General features: G+C 35.7%; 1 protein-coding gene across 2 annotated transcripts; it reads right to left on the reverse strand.

Annotated features, from left to right (window-relative positions):
* Positions 1-498: 498 nt before the first annotated feature.
* On the reverse strand, positions 499-12,603 carry LOC120627907. Of its 2 annotated transcripts, XM_039896031.1 has the most exons (5): positions 12,410-12,603; positions 8,613-8,754; positions 4,206-8,060; positions 3,115-4,024; positions 499-2,607 (listed from the first exon to the last, which is right to left on the reverse strand). In XM_039896031.1, the coding sequence occupies exons 2-4, from the start codon at positions 8,736-8,738 to the stop codon at positions 3,137-3,139; spliced, it is 4,869 nt and encodes a 1,622-aa protein (XP_039751965.1). In that variant the 5' UTR covers positions 8,739-8,754; positions 12,410-12,603; the 3' UTR covers positions 499-2,607; positions 3,115-3,136. The 2 variants fall into 2 exon arrangements, with proteins under 2 accessions (XP_039751965.1, XP_039751964.1); XM_039896030.1 differs by having other exon boundaries at positions 499-4,024.
* Positions 12,604-15,567: the final 2,964 nt, after the last annotated feature.

The raw sequence follows: 15,567 nt of genomic DNA on the forward strand, positions 1-15,567 counted from the left end.
TATATATATCAGTACATCTCACTAAAGCATTTATATTGACTATTGTCTATTATTAGTTGTCTGTGCCATCTATATTTTTTTTTTATATTTGTGCCTTGCTTGAATGTAAGGGCAGTTTCTTTGCTCAATTTGGGTACATGGTATTATTAATTTGATTTATCACAACAATATTTAATAATGTTTATTAAACTACAATCAGTCTTTTTATTAAAAAACGTGTGCATCATCAACAAGTAGACATTATGTCAACACTTGTGTGCTTTTAACATTGCGTTGTAATGGAATTCATTAATAAACATGGGCGAACATCGGAATTGTGCTGTGCAGTGGCTGATCATAATAAAGTTGTCACAGTGGCACGCATAGAGGGTACGCACAGGGTATGCAGATGATATAAAATGAAGAAAATCCCCAGTACGAGTTGTAAAAAACTTAAGTATAGGCATTGTAGGAGTTATAAAAAGCCTACACACTTAAGTATTTATATATATACTGGGGATTTTCTTCATTTTATATCATGTGCATACCCTCTATGCACGCCACTGAGTTGTCACCACCCTTCCTCGTCCTACGTCTGTCGTACGAGGCAAAAATAAGGGAATATATCGGAAAACGGGCAGAAGAGTCATCTGTGCTACTAATAGTATCTACTAGTAGTGTGTCGCACATACACTCTTCAGTTGGGAGAATCGAACACAGCCTTTGACATAGAATGCAGGGTCGCTGCCCACTGCGCCAATCGGCCGTCAAGAGCGTGAAGAAAAACGGCATAACTGCATATTCCGACGTTATGCCACGTTTAAAATATAAAACCAAATTTGTATAGCGTATGCCTCGGATATTGAGCGCTCTCATCATCATCTTAGAGCTTCTTAATCACAACTGACACTTATGTAGGTATGTTCATATAAAAGACGGTGATTTGAAAGTTCAAGACACAAGGGTTCCGATACGCATCTGTCCACGGACACTACTCTGTGCGTTTTAAAAGGCAAGATGGCGCAAAATAAAGCGTTTGTAATACACTATCCCACAATCTATTCTAAAGCATGCGCTAAACATAAGATGAATTTAAAATGCAACAGATGTGGACATAGATTTAGCATTTTACCATACAAAAAGTAGTAATACAGCTGTGACTTTCATTTTAAAATTTGATAGTAAATGGATAGCTTTCAAGATGACACAGACGATGCGTTTAGCAAAAATGTTCCGCCGTTTAAAAGTTTAAAAATGACTGTTCAAGAATGTATAGTGTTGGTTTTTCTTTTTTGACCAGGTGAAGCAAGGTCTTAGTGCTTACTTAGGTGAAATTTAACTTTGCCTTAAAATAGACTCTCTGTAGGATATCCTTAGAAAACACTTTTTAAACAGGGCGAAAACTATTTATCATTAATCTACCTTGATGTAATAATTTAATTATTATAGATTTGGAAGCTGCCAATTTAACTGTCTTAAATGGTATTTTTGATGGGTATCTATATGGTTATATTACATTATATATCTTAATGGTTATAGTATCCACTGAATTCCTGATATGACCCTGAAATAGTCATTTACCATGGAGCATAAAATTTTATTCTTATTTTTTGGCAAAAATTTCACCCGAGTAATCTCTTTAAAAGTCTATTAACAATACTATAAAAGGTTAGTACTTAAAAGGGGTTTACTACTATCGCTTAGAGCAGTTTTATTTTAAAATGATAGCTTTATATATGTACTTTGAGATGCCTAAAATAAGAATAATTATTATTTTGGAACAAGAGCATGAACAATCTTTAATTATAAAATGTTTGTTTTAATATAATACTGCCTTTAGAGATTGTAGTAAGCACCCTGGTCAACGAAAACCAGCCTCAGAAACGATTATTGGATATTATAATATTGTTTCTATGTAAATCAATAGATAGAACAGAGAGATGCATTGATAAAAATATCACCAGCGGTAATGGTAGATTTTGATTTTGCATTACATTTGCATGAGAAAAGTACACAACTAAAGAGTACCGAATCCCTAATATAATTTATCATATTAGAAAACTTAACTTCATAGTAAAGTAAATCTATGAAATCTGTACAGAGTTCTAAAATTTTGACGTTTGGACCTCTATATAAAATGACAGAAGTTTAGATAAAAACTTTTACTAAGGCAAAGATAAAGTAGGAATGTAAGGCCAAACAGCAAAACGCGTAAACCGACTCATCCGTTGTTTCGACTCAACCAAGACTCGACTCATGTGCAAAGAAGTAAATGGAATCATATAAATTATTTTTAGTTAAATAGGTAAGAAATAAGTTTATAAAAAAAACTTTTCGGCTTTTTATTTGTATTAAACATTAAAACGCAAGATATTGTTTAAGTGACATACCATCTTTTTCCATTCTGCTTCACTTCCTTAAATTTAAGAGAGAAAATAACATTTACAATTACCGCCGGTTTAGCTTTCTTACACGATTCATTCATTATTTTATGGGTTCATAATCCATATTCAGATTATAATGGATTAGCAGTTGTTCATGAACGTTCACTAAATATCATTTTCTTTCGATGAATCGTCCAATTGGGCCTTATGTAATGTTGTGAAATGACACTAGTCAGCATTCAGTCTACAACAAAATACAATTTAATTATATAATTTCGATTATTACATTTAAAAAATTAAAACAATCCAAAATACAACTCTTACTAACTCTAAATAAGTTAGTATGCTAAATTTTTTCGAACTTCTTTTATAATGTATGCAATCTTTTAATATAAATCGAAGTATGTTTTAAAAAAAATATTTGAAAAATACAAGTGTGTTAAAATAACTAACCACAAATAAATTAAAAAGAGCCGTTCTAGAAGTGTAAAAAAAGTGTAGTGTATTTTAAAAATTAAAACACACACTACACTTTTTTAATTTACACTAAGTACAGGTAAGCGTTAGACGGAGTCTAAGATGATAGCAAATTAACCTGTTAGGGGTATAGAGAAGTCATACTATGAACCCATACCCCTAATCGGTTGCAACGCAGATGGCTTACATTATAAGATAGGTTAAAAAAAATTACTATATGTAAAAAAAAACTTGCAAAATGTACAATACAACACTAATTTTTGGAAAAACTAACTTAGACGTATGTTCAGATGTAGCTATAAACTCGGCAAACACGCCCGTTCATAGAGACACAAAACTTTATGTATAAGCTCATACTGTTCAGAGTTCTGTACCATGCCTCCACGATTCAACCTCATGTTGCACACTATGCCTAAAACGTCAACTTTTTGTTCGTTCGTTAGTTGTTTTATGCCATTTAAAATAGCGATGAGACACCCAGTCCTGCCGATACCCGCCGAGCAGTGAACGATAGTCGGCGGAAACAGATTTTCAGTAGAAAAACTCGATGGAGAAGACACGCACACATTAATGGGGCAAGCAGCGCTCTGAGCCTCCAGAGCAGGGAACATAAATCGTGAATTGGGACTCGGCACCTCACCGCACTTGCACTGTTCTTCCGTCTCATCGTTACTATTACTAAAATCGTAAAACTCTTCTTTTAAAATGTCTAAGCTCAAGTTCAATAAAGCTGTCACATCCTTTGGGCACGTATGATCGGCCCAATTGTGGAACCAGTAATGGTACACAACAACACTATCACTAGACTCAGTAGTTTCGTAACGCACGTCCAATTTTCTTATGGTGTAACCGGATTTTTTGATCATCCCATCGTTTTTGATTGTAAAACTGTTCCTTGGAATACTCTCTTCTGGGAAGAATGTAGTTTCGTTGCAATCCGGACTCTGTGTCAATATTTCTTCATCAATCTCGACTGGGAAGTATTTTTCGCATTTCTGTCGAATGTTTTCGAAAAAGTTCGTGAGCATTACAATCTTCTGTATGCAATCCGACGGAGGGACATCCGCCGGTCTTTGAGATCGAAAATCGATAACATTCTGTCGTACCATAAGCCAGAAGTCGTAAATAGTGTTTGGCAACGGTCCTTGGGTAGCAATGTAACTGTTTTTCGAGTACTCATGCCCCTGGAAAGATTAAACAATGATATAGTTAGTCAAATCATTTACAGTTAAGGCTATTTTGGAATATAATGAAACAAAGGAATATTAATATACTAATAATTAGTCTGCGGAATCTTTGGCATAATAAATAGTAGACTGCTTTTACTATATTCTTTTTTAGATTTGAACAAAAAGAACCACTTACCTTAATAAAATTGGCATTAATATACGCTTCGCTAATCCCAGTGTCCGCACGCAAAATAAACCTAGAATGTTCGTTAGGAAGAATTGTCTTATATCTATTCTTTGGATGGGAACCAGATACTATAGGCTTCTCTTGGAAATTCGTGGGCATATCCCAAAATTCTTGATGTAAATTTCTCAGCAGGCCCTTCTGGTATTCGGAGCAAGGTTGTGTAGCATCCTCTGGTATCTGCAGGTTTTCGTTCGATATACCTTCAGTAACTCGGCCCGAGCAAGAGCAACCTTCACCTGTAGCAAGGCATTTAACTTTAGAATACCCATTTTGGAATACCTCATTCAAATCTTTTAACTGTTGACGAGTTAAAACGCTTGAAGCATTTTGGAGATGCTGCATATTAGCTAAGTATAACCTGAAGTCCTCGGAAGTGGTCTGAGGACTCAACGGTTTCGTTGTTATATTACGTACGAATCCTGATTGAAAATTGGGATCCTCTTCATGACCGAACGCGTATATTATTTCATTCTCTTGATCCCCACAAACGTATGTTAAGTTTTGGCCACAATCTTGTTCCGTAAATGAAGAAGACCAAAGATTGTCATGAGAGCCGAATCCCAAACCCTTTTCTGTTGAAAGTAATCGAGTTCTATTTTTATAGGATTTTGGTATCAAATTTTCCGTACTCAAAGATTTTCTGTGTTTATCCCTGTGAGCTATATCTTGTAAATTAGGATCTAGTAAAGATTCATCAATCTCCAAATCTCTAGGTTCTTGTGGTTGAATATTTAGCGTTAAGGATGTATTCGAGCCCCGTCTTTCCAAAAGACCTTTCCGTGGTTCAGCGATATCTATGCTGTGATTGCTGTTGTATCTGCTTAAATTACACGTTGAGCCATTCAAATTATAGTTAGAAATGCTTAGAGCTCTGTTTGTTGATAGTTGCGGATTCGACGTGTTTATGTTTAAAGTGAGAGAAGTATTTGAACTGCGTCTTTCTAATAGACCTTTCTTCTGGCCCAGTTTTGTGTCCTTGTTTAACGAACTATTGCTCGAATGGCGGCTAAGATTGTTACTTGAAAGTATATTTAAAGTAAGGCTGTTATTCGATCCACGTCGCTGTAAAAGGCAATTTTTGGACAACTCCCCAGACAAATTCGTATTGGAGGAACATATCACCCTTGTAGTTGGTGTCAAATGCTCGCTTGGATTAATGGATGTGTTCGAATCCCTTCGCTCTAGAGACAACTTTTTTTGTCTGTTGTCAGAGTTCAAACTGAAATTTGATATACTTGTCCTCACAGTACTTATGTTATGGCAGGACGCGCCCGCACTGCTTAAAGAGCAATTCGAACCCTGAAGACTATGAGTGCTTAACATTAAGCTTTGATTTGAATTCCGCCTATGCAATTTCTTGACTAATTTCTCGTCTTCCGCACTTGGCTCAAAATCGTCCGAAGGAACGCCTTCAGGAAGTGTTTTTAAATTCGTACTTGATACACTTAAATTTTGTTTATAATTTAGAAGATTAGAACCGAGAGTCTGAACAGTATCCACGTGAAACGACCGACAATCAACATTTGAAATATTAATTTCTGGCCCGTTATCAGACATGTTTTCGTCAAAAGATCCCATTGTCCTTGATCCCATTCTAGAAATTCCAGGCTGATATAACATTAGGGATGCATGATTCTCTCTAAGAAATATACCGCTGTCCTGTCCCTTCATAAACAGTCTCCGCTGGTCTGTAGTTTGAACAGTATTATGCCCCAATTTCCCACCAGCCAAGTCATGTTTAGCGCTCTTTTGAGCTAGTATTCGTTTATACTGACGTTTTGGTGTATTCGGCACTGATATTGAATTTTGAGGAACTTCTAAAGCCTTTGTTTGTGGTAGTGAAAGGTTTACAGTTTCCGAAGAATCTAAAGATGTTGCTTTAACTTTTAATGTGGGTGTTTTAACTTTTTTATCTTCGGCATCTGTGTAAAGCTTTTCAAATTCTAACAATTCTTTTTCTAATTCGCTATCACGTTTGGACAAGTCTATTGTTAAATTTCGTAAATTCTTGTCCTTTCGTTTTGTATGTGTTTCTGCCGCTGTCGTTGCACCTTCTTCAGATGTTACTGTGATTTCGAATTCTTTGGGTGAAAATCTAGGCATATCTATAAAGGACTGAGTATCAGAACTTTGTCGTAAGCATTTCTTTTGTTTCAAGTCTGGAGATTTGGGCTCAACTTCGATTTTTTCTTTTTGATCCACATCAAACTTAAATACAGGCCGTTCTCCAGAGGGAGATATCCTGTTTGTATTTTGCTCCATACTTTCACATGACGTACTGATTTCTTGATTTTTATACGCCTCATTCATTTGATCCTTCATTTGCTTAGCTATTGGTAAGCCTAGATTTTGTTCGATTATTCGTGCGTTGTCTGAATCAAGAGATATTGATTTTAGCCTTTGTCTCCTTGCTTGTGCGGAATTCGGAATAGGTGTCAATTCCTTCTTCTCGCTTTCCTCCATTGTGTCCACTCGAAGAGAATTTATTTTAGCACAACAGTCAACTACATCTTTTTCTTCTATTTTAGTGGCGACCTCAGTCTCTTTGATACCATCGCACGTTGATATATTCAACTCAACGCTTTTGTAATTAGTATCGCAGCTATTATGTCTTCTATACTTTCTAACTTCTTTATCAGCGGGCGGCGTAAATCTTTCCTTTTCAATAGAATTTCTTCCTCCGTATCTCCTAGGTCTCGGAGACACTCGCGCAGAACTTTCTTCAGTGGCATTTAGACGCTCAAAAGTAAAATAATTTTCCTTATTATAAATAAGAACCTTAGGGCTAGGTCGAGCACTAAGAACTCTAGGAGAGCTTGGTTTTTCGATTAAACCATTCGTTCTGTTTCGATGGTCGCCTAAAGCTCTCGGAGACTGTGGAACCTCTGCGTCCCTCGGCGTTTCTGGAAAGAACTTAGGAGACCTCACAGTGTCATAGTAAACTGATTTAGGTGAAGGTTCTGCGAAAAACATAGGCGAAACCATTTCTGGCGGTGTGAAAAAGCGGGGTGAACTTATACAGTCTGCTAAAATTTTTGGGGAGAAATCAAATTTTGATCCAGACGATTTCTCTTTTGCTGAACTACATTCCAAAACGCGTGGCGAGTTTTGCATCTCTAAACATTCTTGTTGTGATTCCGAGTACGGTCCTTCACTTACGCTGCACATGTTAAGCCGCGTGCTAACTGATCGAAACCTTCTTAGATTACTTGGTGACATTTCTTTATCACTCTCGTGCGGAGACGAGGGCGCCCGTTCACCCATCTCATTGGTGATCTCTACGTCCCCACTCAATTTTCTTACAGATTCTGCGTCGAATCCGAATACCTCCGAATCCAAGGCCTTTGCACTGGTAACAAAAGGTGACTTATCGTCTTTTTCCAAAGAAGGCGATCTGGTGGCACTGTATTTTTTAGCACGAGATTCTCTTTGCAGTTCGACACCCAAATCAGAGTTAACTATTTGAGCTAATGGTCTTGGGATGGCTGAATATTTGTAGTCAAAAGGTCGTTTATGCATCCACTGTTCGGGAAGAGGTAGCTTCGGTATTCCGCGATACTCTAGAGAAGGTTGTCGAGATACTTGAGAGCTAGATGGTTGTGGAGTGTCTGATTGTTGCGGCACAGTGTTTTGTGTGCAGTTCTGGACGATGAGGATGTGTGAAGGTTGAGGTATGTCGCAATGTTTGGGATCGGCGGGGGGATCGGGCGCAGGCGCCACGGCAAGGGAGGCGCAGACGCGGTGGGGCTCCGGCGGAGACCCCAAGCGAGTGACACGCGCTGTTCCACCACACACTATGTGCACCTGGAAGTAGTGTTGGATTTATTAGCAAACGCGTAAATAGTTTCATGCGAAATCTGAATCAGCTTTTAATAAATTAATGTACGGCGTTCTATTTGCAAATTCAGTTATTGTGAAATTCGCATCCATGCTAAATCATTGATTTAAAACGTTACTATCTGATGCTAATATTATAAATATAAACAAAAGAATGTCTGTTTTAACCAATAAAATATATTTGTTTGTTACCTATGTTCAACCACTGTTCAACGATCTAGATGAAAATTGGCACAGATTTTTCGAGCATTTTGGAGGTGGATACAGGTTACATTTTAACCCAGAAAAGTACCAGAGTAACGTTTCCGATAGATTAAAAGAAATAGCCTTTGTTATCTTTGGGCGATTCATAGCTGAACCGATCTTGGCATATTTTCTATACGAACCACGGGATTTTTAAAACAAGGATATAAAGCGTGCGACATTTAGCAGACCTTTAAGGGCACTTCTGATGCGTATATTATAGTGAGATGTTGTTTTTTTTTTCATTATATGGAGATAAATATGCTGAGGATTTACCTGTGTGACACGCGGCTGGTGGACAGACACGGGCGCTTTCTTGGCGGCTCGGCGGCAGAGCGCGAGCAGGACCAGCAACGCGGCCGCCAGCGCCCCGCATACCCACCCCGCCTGCGTGCCCCACATGCCACCCCCCTCACATCTGATGAGCAAAATACACGAGTGAAACGTATGAAATAGCACTACTGTTAGACACAGTGGCGATCTGTGAAAATTCTCAGTGCCAGTCCAGGCGTTAAGAAATTGGCAGTGCCTCAAAGAGAATAGCCTTTCTCCAGCAGCGTGAATGATGGCTAATTTAGGCTAATTAGTCATCATTAAAAAAATTATAACGATGATGACATCCTATAACTGTGCTAAGCTGTGTTCAAATTATTGTAATCTAAATTGGAGCTGTTTAAATTTTGTGGGTTATTGACGACAAAGCTTGAATTATATTCATTACAAAATCTTTTCGTACATTGGACCAGATGCTTATTTCAAGAAGAGCCTGATGACTTTCCCCGCTCCCCGCTTTTGCCGCCCCTTAATACTTTCCGCTCAAAACCATGACCTTACCGAAATTACAGCTCTGCTACAATAAGGCTGCTTTTCTACCAGAGATGTGCTATGCTACGTTGCTATGGATGCGTTTGATATCCACCAATCACATTCATTGGTGCACATAGCTTAGCCCTGGTGGAAACGGATTCAACTAAGATATGTTTTTATATGGAAAGATGCGTGCTATGGGCCGTTGCGAGTGGTGTTGCTGTGTGCAGAGCAGAGTACCTACAGTATGCCCGCGTTTGTCGCTGAAAGTAGACATGCCACTTCCCTACTATCGATACATCTCATAGCTCGAGCTGCGCCTCTTTCTCGCGCAGCTACTTTGCGGCGGCGCATCTTCCTCGCACAGCTACATAGCTTAGTATCGGTTGAAACAGTCACCTATTTTCGTAGCGTAGATTTCACATCTTCGCATGGAAAGGCACCCTTACAGGCATGTTATTTTGTTAGCTAAAGTACAAGCTAATTTGACCACTGGAAAATTCTAGCAAGACTCGAAATAAAAGCTTAAATTTTAACAGCAGGAACCAAAGCACATTTTAAGTATATATGGTTGAATAATCAGTGTTCTAGACAAACTGTGTCACATGAATGATTAGATTTATTTATTTAACCTAATATAGAGTATTGATAAGTGATATATTGTTATTTGAACATAGTTTATCAGCTATATTTAGCATTGATTTCAATAACAAAGGGCATCCGTTATTCTCTCAAAATGGGCAATTCTTGTTTCTACTTAAATATGATACCTATGATAATATCTACCTATGATATGTATTCTCTGAGGCATGCCCACAGCTGGCCCCGGTCATTATAACTATAAACATAGGAGCAGTGTGGAGGGTCTAAGTGCTAATTCACTCTCTCCTTAGGCCATTATTATAATGTTCTAACATAATAACAATTCTATACATGGTGGCAGGTAAAAAGTTGTGCTGCTGTGAGTGGGACTTAAAACCGAAGCAAATAGCTTGCATCAATGGTGTCACCTAGATGCACCATGTACAAGAATCTGGTCAATACTTTGCAATTTGCCCAAAGCCATAGTTGCCAGCATTGTTGCTAAGTCAATGAGATGCATTTGCTTGTGACCATGTATTGCAAGCTAGGCTAGGCTAGGCTTTATAATGTTTCATACAAAGCTTCACCTTAAAACAAGCCCATAAATATATCAACTGTGAAGTAGGTTTATACAACAAAACATTTGTCAAATCTTTAACATCACATAAGTTTGGTCTGATTCATACTCAAACAATTAAGTTCACTTTAGCATACCTAATGTATCAAGTAAATAACAATAAATTTATCTTACCGAAATTGTGATAAGCTGCTTAAGTATAAAGTACAAAGAATATTATTTCTTATCTTTAACATATTTGCCCCACAGATCACAAATAACTAGCAAATTCTTCCACAATAATTTATACAATCCACTTAATATTTATCTAATTATATTTGTACACTTACTATCTCACAACTTTAACTAATAATCAAAGAGTAGGTATAATCATTATTTTAAGGACTAAAACAAATCAATTTGTACATAAACAACAGAACACAAAATCCCAATGAAGCTGATCAAACGCAAAACTAGAATGATAATTATCAATCTTGATGATTTCCCTAGACAGCTGAGTCATTGGGAACTCAAAAAAGTAATGCCTCATCATGTCACTGCCTACCTTCATTATATTCATTCATGATATTTGTAATTATCCTATTATTAGATTTCCTTATCGCTCCTACTTACAACTAGTTATTTTAAAACAAGTTTTGCCACTTATCATGGTTTTTACTTATAGAAAAGCTATTTATTTTAGTTTTAGTGAGAGTCTGTCAAGTTTAGAGTCTTAGGCATTTGAGCAAATCTTTATTTATTCGGGATCCAAAGAAGCCTTAATTTCCAATAGGGCTTCATATACTAACAATAATGTTGATTGACTGCTAGGTAGCTTTGAGAAGAAGTAACACACTTTTGCATTAATAATAGGTAGGGATTATCTTAATCAGAGTCTAATTATACTGTAGCATGATTTGTAGTTTGTTTTAGAGAGCTTAGCTTTAATCTAAGCAATAGTAAGATACATTTTGCAGTTAAAGATACACCTGTTAAACTTTCAATGTGCACCACAGAGTGTTAAAAAAAACTTAGCTTTAATGTAAGCAATAGTAAGTCACATTTTGCACCACAGTGTGTTAAAAAAAATCCAACATGTTTTGCAGCTTTATACAACTATTTTAAATCACTAGGTATTAGAAGTTAGTCTGTGTGTTTTTGTTTTTGTTTCCTACTAGTTCCTAAACACATTCCTTCCAGCTCATAAAGTGAATAAGCATTGCTTGCATTTGCAATAGGTGTGATTGTAACAAGGGAAAGCTATCTATAGTCTCTCTACTATATTCTCATTTTATTCATAGTAACTTTGTTTCAATAGACCTCTTAAGACTTGTACTTCTATACTAATACAAATATCACAAATGCAAATGTTGTGTATTGATGTTTTACTCAATCAGGCTAGTACTGCTAAATGAAATTTAACACAGAGACTGATGGTAGTCTAAAATAGCTCTTGTTATCCTTGAAAAAATTATGGTTCCCATGGGATAAATTTATTTTTGTTTTTAACGGAGATCAATATGGTTTTAAGCACAGTGACCAGAGGTCAGAGCACAACAATATTCCCATACTTACTAATTTTTGGGTAACATAGTACCTCTCTTTTAATTTTAATTTTAATTTACGTATTTATACTTACACTTGGAGAACTTGCAATGTTTTCACTTTGTAAATTTATATACATTACAGCTACTATTTAAATACTAAGTTTAAATTAATCTAGATTAAATCGTATTTTTTTTTTAATTATTGTTTAAAAATTATCAACGTCACGTTTTCGACACGATAATCGTACACAATCGCACAGTATAAACAAAATTTCTATTTATGAAGCTGACATCCTCAGATGATACTCAGTTATCATATCGTGATTAGTGTACGAATATCATTATCATTATATGGATACAACTAACCGCTGTGTACTGGCCTTTGTTTTATAATAATATTTACGTGAGACCTCTAAATACAAGTATTCAAGGGTGTAGGCATAATTATTATTTCTGATAAAATATATGGTAATTATAATAACCGAATAGTTTGTATGGCAGTTTGTTCTTCTCAATCACTGTTGGAACTTTTCAATTGATTTTATAATGTGTTTTTCAATCATAAAACGTCTGTTACTTACTGTGCATCAGAGTTGTATGTACAGTTGTTGCTTTCCGTGCTCCAGGGTATAAGATATATGTTGAAACGATTGAATTACAAGAAAACACAAACACGAAATCACTTCACAAACACTTATTCTGCACTTTTCGTCGTCGTTTTCGATAAATATTAATTATCACACGTTTTACAGACACTCGCCCAAGAAGTTTTGACGTTAGGTGAGTCGGCCATTTTTCTTTAAATTCAGACAGTTCCTGTGCTGCCAGATTAAAATGCAAATTTACCCTAATTTATCAAAACTCGAAGGTGTTGTTCTTAATTCTATATTTATTGGATTACGCGAACTTAATACCTCACTATTTAATTATACTCAACATAATTTTTGATTAATTATTGTTCAATAAATAGCATCGTTTAGTAGTCTAGACTAGTCTACTAACATAGGAGATAGTCACATAACTTTCGATTTTTGAAAATATATAGAACACCGACTAAATTTTCCCGGAAAATGAAGTAATTTTGCTTCCCGTTCGTGTGGGACTTCATTCAAGCCTTGAAGTGCACATGCGCTATAAAGTGGGCCACTGGGGCATCGACAGTCCTTACAAGGTGGCTAGGTCATTGGTCACACAGCTACCTATAATATTGTTTACTATGTAGGTCGCGGAGTATTGAACTAAACTAGATTTTCATCTAATCATTACTGAGGTCAGCAAATCCATTAAGTTTTCCGAATGCAGTCTCTTCTTGTACTTAGGCCCTAGGTAATAGGTGATGTGAATTTCGGTTCGGTTTGGTTTTTTCATGATTTAGTAGTTTCGATTTTTCCTACCACGTGCCTACAATATTAACTATATGTATAAAGAGATATCTATTAGGAACGTTGAAACTATTGTGTATAAAAATATGTATCACAGGATGGCTAACTGATATATGGCATAATCAAAATTCATTTATTTCAAGTAGGCCTAATATAAGCACTTTTGAAACGTCTAGTCTGTGTGTGTAGTGACTCTACCACCAGTTCGGAAGGCAGATTCTACCGAGATGAAGCCGGCAAGAAACTCAGCACTCAAGGAAATCAAAAATAAAAATAGTGGTTTTTATTTTTGATCACGGGCACGGGTCTTATGACTCGTCTCAGAATGAGAAGTGTTTAGGCTGTCGTCCAACACGCTGGCTATGTGCGGATTGGTAGGCTTCATATACCACGCCGTTTTCGAGACTTTAAGCACTTGAAAAACTTTCACAACTTGGAGAAGTTTGCAATGCGTGCCGGGGATCGATTTTGTTCCCCCCGAGAGGCCGAAACTCTAACCACTTAGATTTCACAACGAATGTGAGGCGGCCTAACGGCCTGCGGCTAACCGCAAACGGTCAATATTATTGGCAGTATTAAATGTAATACTATTTTTCACCAATACTTTAACTCTTCAATACCAGCAATATTATTGTCAATAATGTGTGATGATATAATTATTATATGCTGTTTAAAGTTACTTAGATTTGTTTGAAATTGTTGAATAACTTTTAAGGAGAGAACGGTGATTATGATATGCACTTCGAATAAGGAACGAAGTTGATTGCTCATTTTCGCAAGAGTTGTATGCGCCGAACGAAACAGTTTCAGAACTGTAAAATACGTTTTAATACACACTTGTCAGCAAAGTACAGTTAACTTGGCTGACAATTAAAGCATTGCACTGAATGGTTATTTTTTTAAATAAAATATGAATAAATTAAGGCGAGGTTATAACGATTTAATAATAAAACTATGAAAATATAATTAAAAAATTTAATAAAACTTACAGATAACTAGGGTAATCATATGAGAACGAGCACAATATCAACGTTAACCAATAGCATAACAATCGGTTTAGACATCATTTTTATCACAGTCATTTTAACAGCTTTTTTTGACGACAAAATAACATTATTGTTGATAGAAAACAATACATTTCGTTTTTATATAAGGCTTATTGAAAAACGGGGTAATTTCAAATAACTGCAAATAAAATGTAAATGTAAACACAGTTATGTAATAGTTGTCACGGCGTAAAACTATAAAAGAAACATATACATAGAAAAACGATGCATTGTTCTACGAAAAAGTTTTAGTTCAAGTTTAGTTTTTTAGTATTATGAATACTTTCCCTTAAACCCCTTTTTGATTAGTACCTCCTTTCCAACTAGCCTTATATCCACCGTAATTTTTTATCGACGAACACTGACACCCCCTTTAATCTATCCAATCTAGAACAATTTTAAGCAATATTCAATATAATTGAAGACGACTACACATTGTGATAAAAAAATCTGCATTTAGTTATTTTGGAGCAGTTGATCAAATTAAGTAGAAAATGTATTTTCGAATATTCTATTATTTTCACCGCGCCGCTGACACTCGATGTAGGATACTTATTATACACCAAACTATTAATTTAACTTTCTTAATATTTTGTTCAGTTTGTACCAATGAAAATACGTGTAACTTTCAATTACGAAATTGAATTTCATAAGGAAAAATAATTAATCAAAAGTAGCATATTTATTTTTCCATACAAACTAATTCTAAACATCTATGTATTTACTTATGACAACACTATTGAAGATAAAAGACTGACACGTACATAGTACCTACGTTACACGTCGCGTACATAATAAAATGACAGTACAATAAAGTACTTGATTTTAATTTTGCATACGATGTTAGGGCTGTATCTGATTTCATCCATTAAAAACTATGGCAGTGGTTTACACAAAAACTATTAGTGTTGTGATTTCACACATAAGTCTCAGAGACAGTAAATAATGTACCTCTAAAGCCTGTGAGTACTATTTCGGTTTTCATTTACACGTTGTATATTATACATATACATATTGGACAGATTAACTGGTCCACTGTCTTGTGACGGAAAAAAGTCACCATCTATATAAAGTAACTTACACCTATTAAATGAATACTTAATGAACTTCTTTGAAGTTCTATACAAAGCGTGAGCATATATTTCTATGAATTTCTAAAGCTAAGTAATATGTTTTGTAGATATAATTTTACCTATATCTACATTTTATACCAAAACATAAAGACTGTAGCAACTATCAATATATAAAAATTAATAAAAATTATGAAATTATTTATAAGTAATAAAAAATAATAATATATTTTTTTTCCTA

This window comes from Pararge aegeria, chromosome 12 (assembly GCF_905163445.1).
Source record: "Pararge aegeria chromosome 12, ilParAegt1.1, whole genome shotgun sequence".
In the NCBI taxonomy this organism is placed as follows: Eukaryota; Metazoa; Arthropoda; class Insecta; order Lepidoptera; family Nymphalidae; genus Pararge; species Pararge aegeria.

What these genes read in the sequence shown, in the direction of transcription:
- LOC120627907 (XM_039896031.1), bottom strand. Translation starts at nt 8,738, where the DNA reads ATGTGGGGCACGCAGGCGGGGTGGGTATGCGGGGCGCTGGCGGCCGCG. An exon ending in ACCAGCCGCGTGTCACACAG is followed by an intron (nt 8,061 to 8,612) that starts GTAAATCCTCAG and finishes CACTACTTCCAG; the next exon opens with GTGCACATAGTGTGTGGTGG. An exon ending in TTAATGCCAATTTTATTAAG is followed by an intron (nt 4,025 to 4,205) that starts GTAAGTGGTTCT and finishes TAATCTTTCCAG; the next exon opens with GGGCATGAGTACTCGAAAAA.